Source organism: Anomalospiza imberbis, chromosome 14, assembly GCF_031753505.1.
Source record: "Anomalospiza imberbis isolate Cuckoo-Finch-1a 21T00152 chromosome 14, ASM3175350v1, whole genome shotgun sequence".
Classification (NCBI taxonomy): domain Eukaryota; kingdom Metazoa; phylum Chordata; class Aves; order Passeriformes; family Viduidae; genus Anomalospiza; species Anomalospiza imberbis.
The window spans coordinates 17,524,182-17,538,902 of NC_089694.1; the positions used below are offsets into that span (position 1 = coordinate 17,524,182).

The 14,721-nt window shown below is 39.6% G+C and overlaps 1 protein-coding gene across 2 annotated transcripts in view; it reads right to left on the reverse strand.

The window, feature by feature from the left end:
- Positions 1–14,721, reverse strand: part of ATRX (ATRX chromatin remodeler) — a 66,165-nt gene that overhangs the window by 16,550 nt on the left and 34,894 nt on the right. For both annotated transcript variants that reach the window (XM_068205198.1, XM_068205197.1), the window contains 11 exons: positions 13,816–13,946; positions 13,104–13,316; positions 11,496–11,589; positions 10,869–10,977; positions 10,059–10,238; positions 9,536–9,677; positions 9,035–9,144; positions 7,047–7,193; positions 6,668–6,845; positions 1,377–1,514; positions 989–1,164 (listed from right to left, as the gene is read on the reverse strand). In XM_068205198.1, the coding sequence (XP_068061299.1) occupies positions 989–1,164; positions 1,377–1,514; positions 6,668–6,845; positions 7,047–7,193; positions 9,035–9,144; positions 9,536–9,677; positions 10,059–10,238; positions 10,869–10,977; positions 11,496–11,589; positions 13,104–13,316; positions 13,816–13,946 (1,618 nt within the window). The remainder of the gene's footprint in view (positions 1–988; positions 1,165–1,376; positions 1,515–6,667; positions 6,846–7,046; positions 7,194–9,034; positions 9,145–9,535; positions 9,678–10,058; positions 10,239–10,868; positions 10,978–11,495; positions 11,590–13,103; positions 13,317–13,815; positions 13,947–14,721) is intronic.

Here is a 14,721-nt window from a genome sequence, read left to right on the forward strand (position 1 = left end):
AATTTTACAAACACTGCTTCAGTCACAGAAACATGGCAAGTCCTGAGAGCTTCAGGACTTGTGGCATCTCAAAGGACGAAGCACTGTGGATCAGTGATGGTCATCCTGGTGCTTTCAGCCCCAGAGGGGGAAAATCAGCCCAGGAAATACAATTTACTGCAGGCCCTGCAGCAGGAGCCCACCTGGCCCACTCAGGTGCTTCTGAGGCCAAAGTCTACGACCTGCTAAGCCCATGCCCAGTTCCAAGTCCTTGCAAAGTTCACTGCAACTCCAGGAGCTGCTCTGGGAACTACTTTTTTTATTATTATTATTATTTAAGAATACTAAAGCCAGATTTTACTTCTGTTTTGGGCTTTTTTGGCTCTGACACTACTCTGTCTCCCCACTCACCCAATGACTACAAGAGAGAGCTGCTCTCTATGGACAGGATCTGCTCTGCACAGGGCTGAGAGAATATCCATGTGGGCTCCATCCAAAGCTTTTTTTAATCTAAGGTCTATAAAGTAACAAGTTTTTCACCCTTTTGAACCTGAATAATTTCATTCTCTCGTTTTCCATTGTTCTGATTCTCGCAGATGAGAAAAAATACATATTCAGAAATAACTGACAAACTATGGACCAGCAACGTTCTGTGCAGACTTTAAGGCAGTTCTTAAATGTGCATATGGAATTAAAATGGAGTATTTCAGAACAACTAATGTCCTTCTCTACCAAAAAATGTTCTTGTCTCCCAGCAGGAAGTAGCTGTATCCTCAAACACTTGTATTTTAGAATATACTGACATTTGGAGAAAAACAATGAAGTTCTTCTAGCCACAAATAATGCAGGGTTCTAACAGTCAGTGAAAATATTTAAGTTAAAAGATTGATGGAGCTCTCAAATCAAAAGTTTACCAGCCTTTGGGTGATTTCATCAGAGTGAGACAAAAGAATTCCTCTCCTTCCCTGCAGTGAAATGAAGTGATGAGTTAGGGACAAGCTGTTCTCACCTGAACACAGCCAGCCAACATCTCATAGAGGATGTGAGCACGTTTCTTCATCACTCTGACATCCACAGGAGTGGAGTCTGCACACTGCCCATTCTGGATGGGATTGATGAATCGGTTCCGGAACTCCTTAATTGAGCCAAGCAAATTCTCCTTAATGAAGTTAACCATGCAGTGATCTAGGAGAAACAGATCACATTTGAGTGCTTCCAAGTGGAAAGCACAGTACTGGGATTAATGCAAACAGAAAATAAATGTGCCACATCTAAATACAGGGAAATTTAGCATGCATTTGCACTGCTTCAAGTCCTTTTCTTCCAGTCAAACTAAATATATCTTCTATGGCTGACAGGCAAAAGTGTACTGAAGTAAATGAAAGACAACTACTCACATTCTATGAGATTATTCTGCAGTGGTGTTCCTGTCAGAATTATTCTTCTCCTAGATTTAATAGAATTCATTGCCTTAGAGACAGCAGATGCTTCATTTTTCAGTATGTGTCCTTCATCACACACCACGAAGTCAGGACCTGGAAAGAAACAATATTAAATCTCTCCACAATCTTTCATTGCCACAAAGAACCTGACAGCTCAAAGTATCCAAAACTTGTTCTACCACTGTTACTTTGGGGTTTTTTTAAACTTGTTTGTGTGTTTTATGGTGAGATTTTTTAGCACTGACTGGGTTCTCACTCAGCCTTTGCACAAGCATTCAGAGGAGCCACTCTGGTAAAATCAAGGCTGTTGCTTGTAAAGTCTTCATGGCAAGGATTAAACTCAGTTTTGCAGCATATTCCTGTTAAAATGGTCTATTCCTGCTGCTGGTTGTGCATGGCTGCACCTCCATCCATCCTGTCACAACTCAGTAAAACTTCCTTCTCTCCAGCTTTAGGCTGCCATCTACTGACACTTGGGCAATCCCAAAACACCCAAAAACCAGATAACCTGAAATTTTTCATTAAGGCAAGAACAACAATAGGGGGACAGAGTGCAATCACAAGTCTTAGATAATATAAAACACAACCAGATTTGATCTGAATTACAGACAAGTGAACTGCCACCTTGCAGCTGAAAGTCACCTCAGGAATGTCCTCAGCTTTCTTCCAGGAGATAAAATATCAGTCTGGTTTAAGTGAGCTGCACAAGGAATGTCAAAAGCACACCACATTCCCTCAGTATGCAAAGCAACTCTAATAATAAGATAAATAATACCCAACTTGGCAGAACAGACTTACTCTTAATTGTTTTCAGACTTAGCACAATTTCTGGAATTTCTTGCTTGAAAATGAAGTAAAAGATATTCTAGGATCCAAGTAGTAACTCAGAATAAATGTTTTACCAGCTCTAAACCTGACCTCAGTCCCAGCACTCTCAACTCTGAAAGCAGTTCATGACAATTTGTTGCACCTTGGATAAAAGCCACCAGCTGGGTTCAGCAATTCAGCACTAAAAAGGCCAATATTTGAGGAGCAAAGGAGGATTTGTCAGCAAGGACAGTTTAAACTTTTATAATTTACTGAGAATATTTTGTCTCAGGCTAAATTCAGACTGCCTTCTAAAGAATAAAATTAATTCTAGGGCAGTGATCAACAGCAGAGAATCGATTACACCTCTGACTGCACACACACCAGTGCCAGTCACATTAATCATGCCATTTTAAGGTGATTTAAAAGTGATTTGAATCTTACATGTGAAGAGAAAGGAATCAAGAATATATTTCTTTCCAAGCAAAAAACCCATACAAAACAACCTTTAAACTTTCAAAATAAGTCTAGAAGACAACTATGAAAATCCACCATTACGAATTCCAAATGCACTTAGGCTTGTCCAAGCCAATGTAGTTCTGAATTTCCCACCTGCCACAGAAACATTTCCCCATATTATTTCATGACTTTTGTGCCTTCCCAGTTTTGACAAGAATGAAAACCACTGAGTGGCTACACACAAAGCCTTCCTTTAATTTTAAGTAACCATCTCTAGCAGCGACAGATCCTCTCTCTAGTCTTTATTTCATTAACTACTGTGATTCATTCCCATGAAGTTAAAGAAATTTAGTTAAAAAACCACCTCAAAACCTGCTGTTTAGAGTAAGTGAATGACAGTAAAAATATGAAAAAACCCTATCTCAGTACAATTATTCATGGTTTTTTGGCAGAAATGCAGCACTGATATCTTGAACTAACATCTTGGCTACAGGTCAGCAGCAGGGATTTTCATCCATTTGTGGGGTTTTTCCCTTGTTCTTCCAAAACACAAATGCAAATCATTATGGACAGAACATTCCTCAAAATATGACAAAGGAATGTAAAGGGACCTCAGGGGATCATTTAGATCATCTTCTCCATCTGAGATCAGGGTTATGAGAAAGGGGCAGACCTGACAGAAGTGGGAAACTCCACAGTCTCTCTCTTGCTGAAACACTGCAATTTGCTACAAATCTGAATAAATCCTGCCCTTTCCTTTCTCCTAATCACAACTGACAACACTCCTTTCATTAACCAGCTCTTAAATGGTGGAAAAATTGTCAGTTTCATTTTTTTTCCCTAGGCTAAAAAGCCCTATGCATGCAATCCTTCCTCAAAGTCTTCATCTTCTCACCGTTCTTACTGTACTGAAATACATAAATATATACTTAATATACTGAAATACATAAAAAATAGATAGATAAAAACATATCCACACAGTTCTCCTGTTCCTCTGAAGTCTACAAGAACTTAATACAACTGCCAATTAAAGAGAAGTCTCCAAGTTAAACAGTACCAGAATTTTTGTTAGCAGCAACAAATAAATAAATAAATAAAAAGTGACTGAAGTTCTTCAAGCAGAGCACAGCAGTGATCAAAAACCAACAGCCCTTCAGCAGTGGCACAAGGCAGCCTGGAAGCCCTGCATGTGTATAAAATCCTGCCATTCTTCCACATAGCTGAGCTGTTAATTAATTAAATCACTCCTCCACCCATAAACTTTGGCTAAACCTTCCCCCTCTGCCCTCCTTGACAGTGCAACACAAGCTTCTCCTGTATAGTATCTTACCCCAGCAGTATTCACCCGACACATCTCATGAAATTAGCACTCAAATCCCAAATCTGCAGCTTTTTGAACGGGAAGTCCTCCCAGAGGCCAAGGTTTCCCTATTTCCAGTCCCAGCAGAAGCCAGCACATGTTTTTCTCCTGCACTGGAATCTGTAACTGTCCATGCTGACCCACCAAGAGAGCAAGAAACAAATGAGAACCTTGTAATGCACATTTAGCCAATCCAAATGGCTCCAAAAATTAATGGGCAAAAAGACACAAACACTTCTGTCTTTCTGCAATTAGTTAAAATAGACAAAGGGATGAGGCAACATGAAATGCCCTCAAGTGGTACCAGGAGAAGTTCAGGCTGGATATTAGGAAGAAATTCTTCACTGAAAGAGCGGTTAAGCACAGAAGGAACTGCCCAAGGAGGTGGTGGAGTCATCACCCCTGAAGTGTTCAAAAAAAGAGTAGACAGAATCACAGAATCACAGAATAATGAGGTTGGAAGAGACCTCTAAGATCATCAAGTCCAACCTGTGCCCTAACACCTCAACTCGACTATAGCACCAAGTGCCATGTCCAGTCTTCTGTTAAACACATCCAGAGATGGTGATTCCACCACCTCAAGATCATGGAAGATCATGGCACAGTTTGGTAGGCACAGTGAGTCTGCACTCCACCTTGCAGGTCTTTTCCAACCTTAAAGTTTCCATGATTCTACAAAAATAATTAAGGAGTTATTTCAAGGTTGACTTTCCCAACAGCCTGATTGCACTCTATCAACCAGTCCTAGAAGGGAACAGACCAGGAGGCTTCATGTTCATATGGAATTATTCAAAATCTGTGAGGGTCAACGTGCTGCAGCGTCCACACTCAATTAAAACTACACAAAGCCATGACCTAAGCCCAAACACTGCTCTGTCCCGGTGTCTGAAGAGCTCTGGAAGAACAGGAACACAGCAGGATGGAAAAACCATGGGATGGGACAGGGAAGGTTACACCAGTCACTGTCTCCTCCTAACATCCCACAGTCCAGTATTTTTGGGGTTACACAAATTAAAATCCATGAAGGGACAATGCTGCTGTAAAGACACATGGTAACAACCCTTATGTTGGTCCTCCCTTACATTTTGCACTAGGAAAAAAGCCCTCCCAAAATTAATTATTGTATAACATTTTATTTCATCACTGTACCAGAAAAAAAATGCTAAACACAGAATTACTGTCCTGTCACCACTACTTTGAGACAGCAGTTCACATGTTTTCTCCCTTAGCTTTCACTTCTTTGCCAATATTCCCAATAAATGCAATATCCTGAGAAAATCAGATACAGAACAGCACTGACAGAATAGGGTTCCCCCCTCTTTTTTGGTTTGTTGTTGGGGTTTTTTTTTTTGTTCTTAATAACTACAGCCTAGGTAGAATGAGTCAAAAAAAACCACATTGGCAAGAAGTGCATTTCCTTCACTGCTGAAATGATGTGTGTGGAATCAACGCATTATATATCAACAAAAATAGTTACAATAGTTCATCAGCTGCTGTACTGGAGCTTCCCTGACTCCACAGCCACTGTATGACTTAGTCAAGCTGGCAGAAAATTAATTAATGCTTTAGCTGCTCCAATAGCATTTCGGCAGAGCTGCAGATGCCAATTCCACTTGGCCAAGGCCAAAAATCATGAAGTTATTTTCCCCCTTAGAATAAACTCTTTTGTCTGTTAGAACAGAATTCACAGCCCTACTTTAGTAGGAAACTTCACAAAATCAAGCTCAACAAGTACAATTTCCAATCATAAAAAGGAAACAAAGAAAATCAATCACACACTGTCAATGTAAAGTCCAGGCAGATAATTCAAATCCAAGAAAAGCCAGCTCCACTTACTCTGCCTTCCATACTTGCATTCTCAAGGAGAAATACCAACAGTACAGCAAAGTTGTAAAAACTCTTAAAACCAATTTTTAAGACATTCTGCATAACCCTAAATTATTTTTAGGTATCTGTTGCCAGTTCAGAATTTCTAGGGAAATTTTGCTATTGTGGTGAACCTTCCTAATGCTAAAATTTTTAGTCCTTTTTGGGGACCACCTGAGAAATCAGTTATTATCAACCTGGAATATTTTCACATGCTTCCATACATGTTGACATAAGTTTGCTAAGCTCAGCTCAAACCAGACATCTGTTTCCCAAGGCTGAAAAAATAATTAACTGCTTTATCTGCATTCCCTTAATTACCACTTCATTAACACTTGTTTTTTCACACTCCTAAGGTACACTGTCTACCATTTTCATGTGTAGTTGCCCCCTTAGTGGCAGATTTCCATCAAGGACAAAACAGCTTGTGGTTGTAACAAATTAACAGATTAAAACAGCCTTGGGTCCCCAACAAAAACCTCAAATCACTTTGCAAAGGAAACAAAGCCAGCAAATAAAAATAGTTAATAGGAAAAGTTTCTAGCATATATTCCTTGGATTAGATTTTATAGAAAAGACTGTTACAGAAACCTATTTACAAAAGCAGATGGGGGAGATTCTGAATAAATTTCTGAAACTCAGCAAAAGCCCACAAAGAAAATCTGATGAATCTTACCAACACTATTTATTTTCTTTGCTCATATACATAAACCTGGAAGTCCAAACTATACAAGCTGTATAAATTTTCACTTACCTGGGTCAACTAAAGCTTTATTAAATATTTCTTTAAGTTTTCTACTCTTCACATTCCTGCCTTGTGCCAGGTTTCGATACATCTCGTAGCCAATGATCATCACACCTCCCTCATCCTGCCAGTGCTGCAGCATGTAGCTCCTCTCCTGGGGCCTTTTCACAGTTGCCAGCTCATAGACCTTCCAAAGGGGAAAAAAACCCTTTAATTCCTTTTAAAATATTCAATAGTGGTCTAATTCTTAATACTTCTGGTGTATTAATACAAGTAGATTTTTCACACAGTTAAAGCACATTTCTTAGCCTTTATTTTAAGTGGTGGAGCTTCCCAATTTTGTAAATCATCCAGTTATTTCATGAAGAACTCTTTTTAAGCCTCCTACCTCTAGTTTCTCCTCATCTTCTAAACCTTCTTGCCATTTTTCAAACTCATTCAGCCAGTTCAAGGCAGTGTTGAGTGGACACACGACCAGACCTGTCCGAAAATCCAGTTTGTCACAGAGCAAGACTGTGTGGAGAAAACTCACTACCTGCAAGAGGAAAAACAGGCAGGACCCCAAATAAACACCAGGAAAGAAAGATAAATGTTATCCATTCAATTATGTAATTAAATTACCAACAACAGTCTTGTTTAAATGTATTTTTGTTTAAACAAATAGATTTTTTGATACCTTTTCATACAGGTGTATTTGGAGTTCATACACTCCTTACTGTGTGTTCCATGGCTGCACACATCCTTCACACACTGAGATACTTTTGAACTGCTGAATGATTTCATAGAGAACCCTCCCCTTACATTTCACCAATCATTTTCATAAATTAAACTTCCATCAGGTCGTTTTTAAGCTTTTTCCCAACATTCGTCCCAAACATAAAATAAATTCACAGTGAAGTTTCTTAAAAGTGAACTTCAGTCTTAAAGCAGTTTCTCACACTTTTTTCAAGGCATTTCAAGGGAAATTCTCTCAGCAGAGCTCTGCAGCAGGCTACGGCCGTGTTTTCCAAGGACTGGCCCTGCAGCCAGCCTGGCTGTATGCTGAGGATGACAACACCTCCTTGAGGCTGGGAAAAACCCAAAACCTTGTGGTGCCACTCAGTGCTTCTGCTGGGCTGCCTGTTTTGAGCAGCAGCAAACAAAGGCAGGACTAGAGGAGACTCAGTGATCCCATGGCAGCTCCAGCTCTCCCTCTGGACTTTGGATGTACAACAGCAGAAGTTCTTCCTGCATCAAATCTTGGCATCTGGCAACTCTGATTTAATAGAGGGATTTTAAACTGCATGACTGTGCTTGGAACACTGGGCAGCAAAGTGCTTTTAAAACAAAAAGGATTTATTGGTGCTTCTGTGTAAGACAAAACTACCCAGGAAGTCTCATGACCACAGTCCTCTGTCCTGGCCAGCAAGTCCCCACCTCCCTGATTTGCCTGATCTCTACTGCAGTTGGCAAAATCTGCTAGAACTCATGGCTGGTTCAGCTCTTTTAAGAGCTAAACAACATTCACAGAGCACAGCAGTGACTGGCAAATGGACACATATGGAAAAAACAACCACCTCAGCTTCATACACCAGCCTTCAAAATCACTTATATTGATATATGTTTCTAACTATGGCTTTCTTTGATTATCAAGAAGTTACAGCCAAAATTACTGTCATTAACACATCTGGATCACTATAAAATACCTTCTGCTGTAAGTATTTCATCAGACTACATGGTGTGTGAAGTGTAGGTGGAAAAAGTCCCCTACACACCAGTTCTGCAAAGCACTGCAGATCTCCACTAAAAGGTGTGATTAACTCCTCCAGAACCACACCAGCTAAGCTAGGATCAAGTCTGTAAAAATACACCTTTCAAAGGTGATTTCTGAAATGTTCTGTAGAATTGCACTGTCAAAATACTGTATCTGTCAGCCCCATTTCCCTAAACAAAGCACATTTTAGATGTGCTGGAGCTGGAGATAAAATCCTGCTGTGCACCAGCCCCAACCACAGCTGCAGCCTGGGTTTGCCTGAACTGGTCATACTGTGAGTGACCTCAGTTCTCTGATTATCCTCAGCTCTGTGCCACTGAAAAATCCCCACAAACCCACCAGCATCTGACTCTACACACAAGGTCTGCCATTAAAAATAAAAACCAACCAGATCTGATCAACTTATACTTCAGCAGCAGCAAATTAATTTTAAAACAGTCAAGAAAACAAATCATTTAAGGGAAAAAAATTAATGAGGAAGACAGAAAAAACACAACCTGCTTAAGATTATTCCAGTCTTTGAAACAGGTTCCTGGAGCCTATCTCCTGCCAGCTGTATTTATTTTCTTGTTCTGAGCTGCAAGAGAAGTACACAGCACTCGGAAATGAATTTTGTTTCTTACCTGTAATGTTTTCCCCAGGCCCATACAGTGAGCAAGAATGCAGCCAGAGCCAGGAGACGTCTTGGTTTTTTTTACAGATTCACAACAGCAATCCCACATGAACTGAACACCTGAAGAAAATTATCGGAAGTTTTCTGATTAAACATTCATTTTATTAAAGTTCACCCAAGAAGAGACAGCTGTGATCACTGAGATCATGATAACTCTCAGGAAAGCAGCTGTCAGGATAATTATTAATTCATTTCTGTCCAGTGGGCTATATGTGGGATTATCTCTGTCTTGAATTTGATTATATTCACAGCTTCATTGAAGATGTGGCAACTGGGATTGAAAATGATCCTGAGAGGATGCAGATTGCCTCATCTTGGGGACAGGGAGAAGAGAAGACACATTCTGGTTTTGCCAGTCAAGGAGTTTTTATTATTCTAATTCAGTCTGCATAAGGTGCTGTGCCCCTGGAGAGAAAAAAATTTCTTTCTTTCCTTTAAACTTTTTCCTTACCATCTACTTGGTGTGGTTTCAGTCTGGTCACTATACTCCTGTGAACCTGCACTAATGGTTCTTTGGTTTCTTCATCTTCATCTAAAACCAGCTTGGTTGTGATGGGACATTTCAGAGGTGAGGCATCTTCAATCTCTATCACCTGCACACAGAAACAGGGCAGCAGAGCAATATTCTCACATTAATATTCTCAGATGAGTAACACCCAGCATTTGAGACACTTCAGATTTACCACGACTGGAAGTCATAATTTATTTACTAAAGAGAAACCTTCCATTCTTTACTGCATCACAACTTGCTCTGGCACTGAAGTGAAGCAGCAGGGAACTGAAACAACTGTCTAAGGTCACAGCACTCAAAACTTACCACGGTCAACCTGCAGGAAACTGCAGACAAAACGTGTGGCTTATAAGGCTGCATGTAAGTGATTTTCAAAAATTACTCATCAAATTACATTGAGGTTGAAATGAAGCATCATCAGGAATTCAAGTTCACAGAATTTTACACAGAAACCAGACCATACCTCTCTCAATTTCTCTCTCTCTCGTTCTCTCTCTGCTATACGTTTTCTTCTTTCTTCTTCTTCTTTAAGTGCATTTTGTGTTTCTGTTCTTAGCTTATCATCTTTAATAATTTTCCTGATCTTCTTTCTGCCTTTTCCAGGAGATTTTGAGTCATCATTGTCCTCATTCTCAGAGTTACTCTATTAGAAATTAAGTGAAATACACATTAGCAAGAAAATTATGGCACAGACCATCAAACCCTTCTTTCTTAGACAAGCTTCCAGAAATTCTTGCACACACAGGTGAAGTTCAGCTAATAAGAAAAAAAATGCCTTTTTTAGAAGTCTGACAAAAGAAGTGCCACCTTAACTGTAATGTATTCTGAGATATCAAAGATAAGCCCAGCTGTGCAAAGGCAGTGCTGAAGGCATTGTTATCATTTGATAGTAGCTAATGATTATTAATAAAGCACTTTTTTTCCTTTTATACTGGTGCTAAATCAGATCAGCCCCTACTTACACCACACAGGAAAAGAATCCCCAACACTACCAAAGCCTTAATTTACAATTTGTCTCATCAACATTTAGATGAAAAATTCCATTTACTGCAATATCATGCATTTTTATCAAGATATAGACAGGAAAAGTTTTAGTTCAAACATAATGCTTTACCTCCACAATGGCGACATTTTACAAATTTTTGCCTGAATTGACATTGAGAAAAGTTTTAATTTTTCACTGTGCTTTGTGCAGAGGTGTTTGAGATACCCTGAGCAGCTGGCAGAAGAGACAGGAACTCCTTATTTATTATTTCAAAACATGATACAGCACCTTATTCTCATTTTCACTCGATGAATCCTCTTGAACCTTTATCCTCCTCCGTTTCTTTTTCTGTTTGTAGCTGCGCTGGTTTTCCTCTGCCTCAGCTTTTTTGGCAGATCTATTAAAAAAGCAAAAAGGCAATATTACTGATTAACCATAATAATCCTCTGCCCCACTGAAAAATAATGGTAAAAGAGTACTATATCATTCATTAATAACATATGCACTCTTTTTGTGCAGTTAGGGATGACTTCTAAATTCCTTCCTGCTCAGCCCACTGGACACACAGAGCAATGAGAAAACCCTACAGAATCTCAGAACTATAAAGCATTACTTTTATACTGCAATCCACCAGTTGACAGTGATGTATTTGGCATTAAAATGTCCATTTTTTGTTGATTTTTTTTTTGTACTGGCTCATCAAATTGTTGTGTATCCCCTCTGCTGTGGTACAAATTCAAAATCCCCACATTTGTTGCAAAATAAATGAATGTTCTATAATTCCTACAGACAAATATCATCAAGGGTTTTAAGAACTGCTCCAAAGTGGTTTACCTTTTACCATCTCCCTGCATAAACTGCACTGTTAAAACCCAAAATAAACACAGGGTAAGCACAGCTCAGTTTTGTTCATACCTTGTCCTTGGCCGTTGGTCATCCTCAGACTCACTGACCTCCTCACTCACTGCAGACTCGTGGAACTCAGAGTCATTGGAGTCATCACTGCTCACTTGGAAAAGAAAGCAGCATTTATTTCATGGTGAGTATCACTGCAAAGCCAGCAGCTCCTCACTGCACAACAAACTGCTTCAGAGGAGCTAGCACTGCCAGGGCTCATTTCAGACAATATGGGACCCACATGTGTAAGAAGCAAGAGGGACAAAAGGGGCACAGAGAAGAAAAGGTTAAAATTTGAGCATTAGCTGAGTGCTGCTGGGTGGCTTATTGTGCCACAAGCCTTGAGGTCCTTATGCATGAACATCTATATTTATTTCAGGAGCAAATGGAAGAGAGCATTAAATGATGCAAAAGTGTGGGGAACAGTAGGGAACTTCAGAAAACAAAAGGTGGTTTTTAGTTAAACAGAAGCTTTTGTTTCAAATGCTTCACATGTCATTTCCTAACCATACTTTGAGAAAAGGACCCTTATTTACACACAAAATAGAAAATTGCATCACTACATTTATGGCTTGGCATTTCTTCAGGTAATGCAGGCTCAAAACTGCCTGAAAAAGCAATTAAAAATACACCTAAAGGAGCAGCATTAGCAAGACTCTCCTAACCACTTTGAGGAGCTAGCACTGGCATTTTAGGTAATGAAGACACCAGCGTGGTATTTAACACCTTTAATTTCAGCCTGACCTTCAACACAGCGGAAAGTTCAATTGTTTTATGAATGGCAAGGCTTAAAACATGAGTTGTTCTACATACATGGGAAATGGTACCATTAATACCATAGGGCTAAAAAGGGCAAACTGAAGTCAAATCTATTGTTCTGTTTGAGGGCAGTCAACTTCAAAGGCTTGCACTGAAGAACCCTAAGCTGCCTCTTACTGGCACATTGATTCATAGGTAATTTACAGTTATTCCTCCTGCATGAAATGCTGTAAGGGAGAGTTTTAATCCGATAAGGGAGGAAAAACATGAATATGCAAACAGATAAAAACGAGAGTTTTCACAGAGGAAAATGCTAAACAAACCACATTGCATCTTTTATTCTGCGGAAGACCACAAAAGCTGGCTGGCATTAGTGCAACACAGATCAGGGAAGGCCAGTGCACCTTTCCTGGCCAGGAAACACCTACAGGTTCTTTGTTCCTGCCTGCAACAATGAAAGCCCAGCCCGGGCTCATCTCACAGTGCCATCTGCTGCTCAGCTCCAGCCTGCTCCACTGCAATTCCAGCAGGGACACACTGCTCAGGCACCACTGCGGCTCCAAGAGAGAAACTGCATGAAGGACAAGACTGATTTTCCCAAATTCAGACATCCTGGCCTTGTGGCTGGATGGATATTGGATTAATCCAATTCAGAGGATACAGCACGTGGAGAGAGCTGCACTCGTATTTGACATTTCACATAAAACTATTTATCAAACAAAGCTAAGGGAATGCTAGATTTCATACACAAGGAAGTTTATACAGGGATTTTAAAACCACAAAGGTTGAGATCTCCATTCTGACAAGCTCTGGATTTATTTTACAGAAGTACTTTTTATGACCAAAAACAGGATGTGGATTATGTACCTTTTCTTCTATTTCTGCGCTTCCCCCCTTCTTTTTTGTCTTTTGGTTTCACCACCTTCTTTTCTTCTCCAGACTCCCCATCACTCACGGTGAGCTTCTGCCTCAGCAGTCTGTGTCTGTATCTGGGCTTCTTGGATGTTTCTTCCTCCTCTGAATCTGACTCAGAATTAGCTTCTTCCTTTTCAGACTTCTTGTCTTCCTTTTCCTTCTCTCCTGTCACACAAAAGAGTCAGTTCCACATGCATACCAGTCACTTTCTTATCTTACAAGAATTAAAATCTGAATTAATTTAGGCTAAATCCTGTGCTTTTCCAGGGAATTACAAGCAACAACATACCAGTTTCCTCCAATGTTTAGTATTTCCCACTGCCTGAATGCCTGGAATGCCTGTTCCAATGGCTGTGTTAACCAAATCTCTCCTGGGCACTTGCAGCACTTACTGTTGTGTATAGGTAATAATCCCTCAGAAACCCCTAGGACTTTTAATTGCTTACAAAACCCAGACTACAGCAAAAAAAATAAACATGCAGAAGACTAAGAGAGATGATAATCCTCATGACCACATACATTGGCCTCTATGTGGCAATTACATATCAAAATCAGTAATATTTTTTGCTGAAAACTTTAACAATCATAATTTTCCCAAGTGACCCTTAGAAATCATGACAGGTGCCACAGCACCACTTTTTCCCAGGTGCTTTTTGGTGCTTACCATCATCTCCTGTGTTTTCAGTTTGCTTTGCAGGTTTCTTTTTTTCTTCCTCGGGCTGCTCATCTGAAGACGTATCCTCATCAGAGGAAAGATTGGCTTTGATTTCTTCTAAAAGCATTTTCTTGGCAATTCTTTGAAGTAAAACAGAAAACACTATTTATTCCATTGTTCAAGTAAATCTACGAACGACAAGTGTAATCCTACACCATTCAGAACTTCAAAAAAAGGGCTGAAAGCTGAACAAAAAAAAAAAGACACGTGATGAGAAGTCATTGTGGCAAGACAGGATCTATCAGCAAAAATCTCACATTAAATGTAATGTGTTGACTTGCTTTTAGAAAGCAGGTTTGTATAAAGCTTCTTAAAAAGAAGTTTCCTGCTTTACAGCAGACTTGAAATGGTTATAATATGTACAGACTTAGAGATGTCATTTTATTCATGGTCTATCTGGATAACTAACTAACCACAAGCACTTCCCTTACAGCAGCTCTTGCAAAAATCCTTCTGTGTTTTTTCCCAAAAAGTCTGACCAACACTACAGGACCTGAATTTCAGATAAAAATCATCATCTTATTTCCTGCTCCACAAACTGTCCACTCAGCTTCCCCTGGTTTCACTGCAGAACAAGGTTCCAGCTAATGTACAAGACTATGAAAAATTATTTTTTTATATGCACTTGCAACAGAAAAATCTTCTGAGTCTATCCAAGGCAGGTATGTAAAAAGCACAGGAAAATAGTGGACTTAGAGTACTTATACTTCCAGGGGAGAAAATAAACCAGGCTTTCCTTATATAAATATCAGGTATACTGCAGTTTTCATTCATCCATTTTAAATGAAATATATGTTTTCTAGGTGGAACCTCATCTGTCTTGCATTTTGGGAGAATTCATGCGTGCTGTGTGTA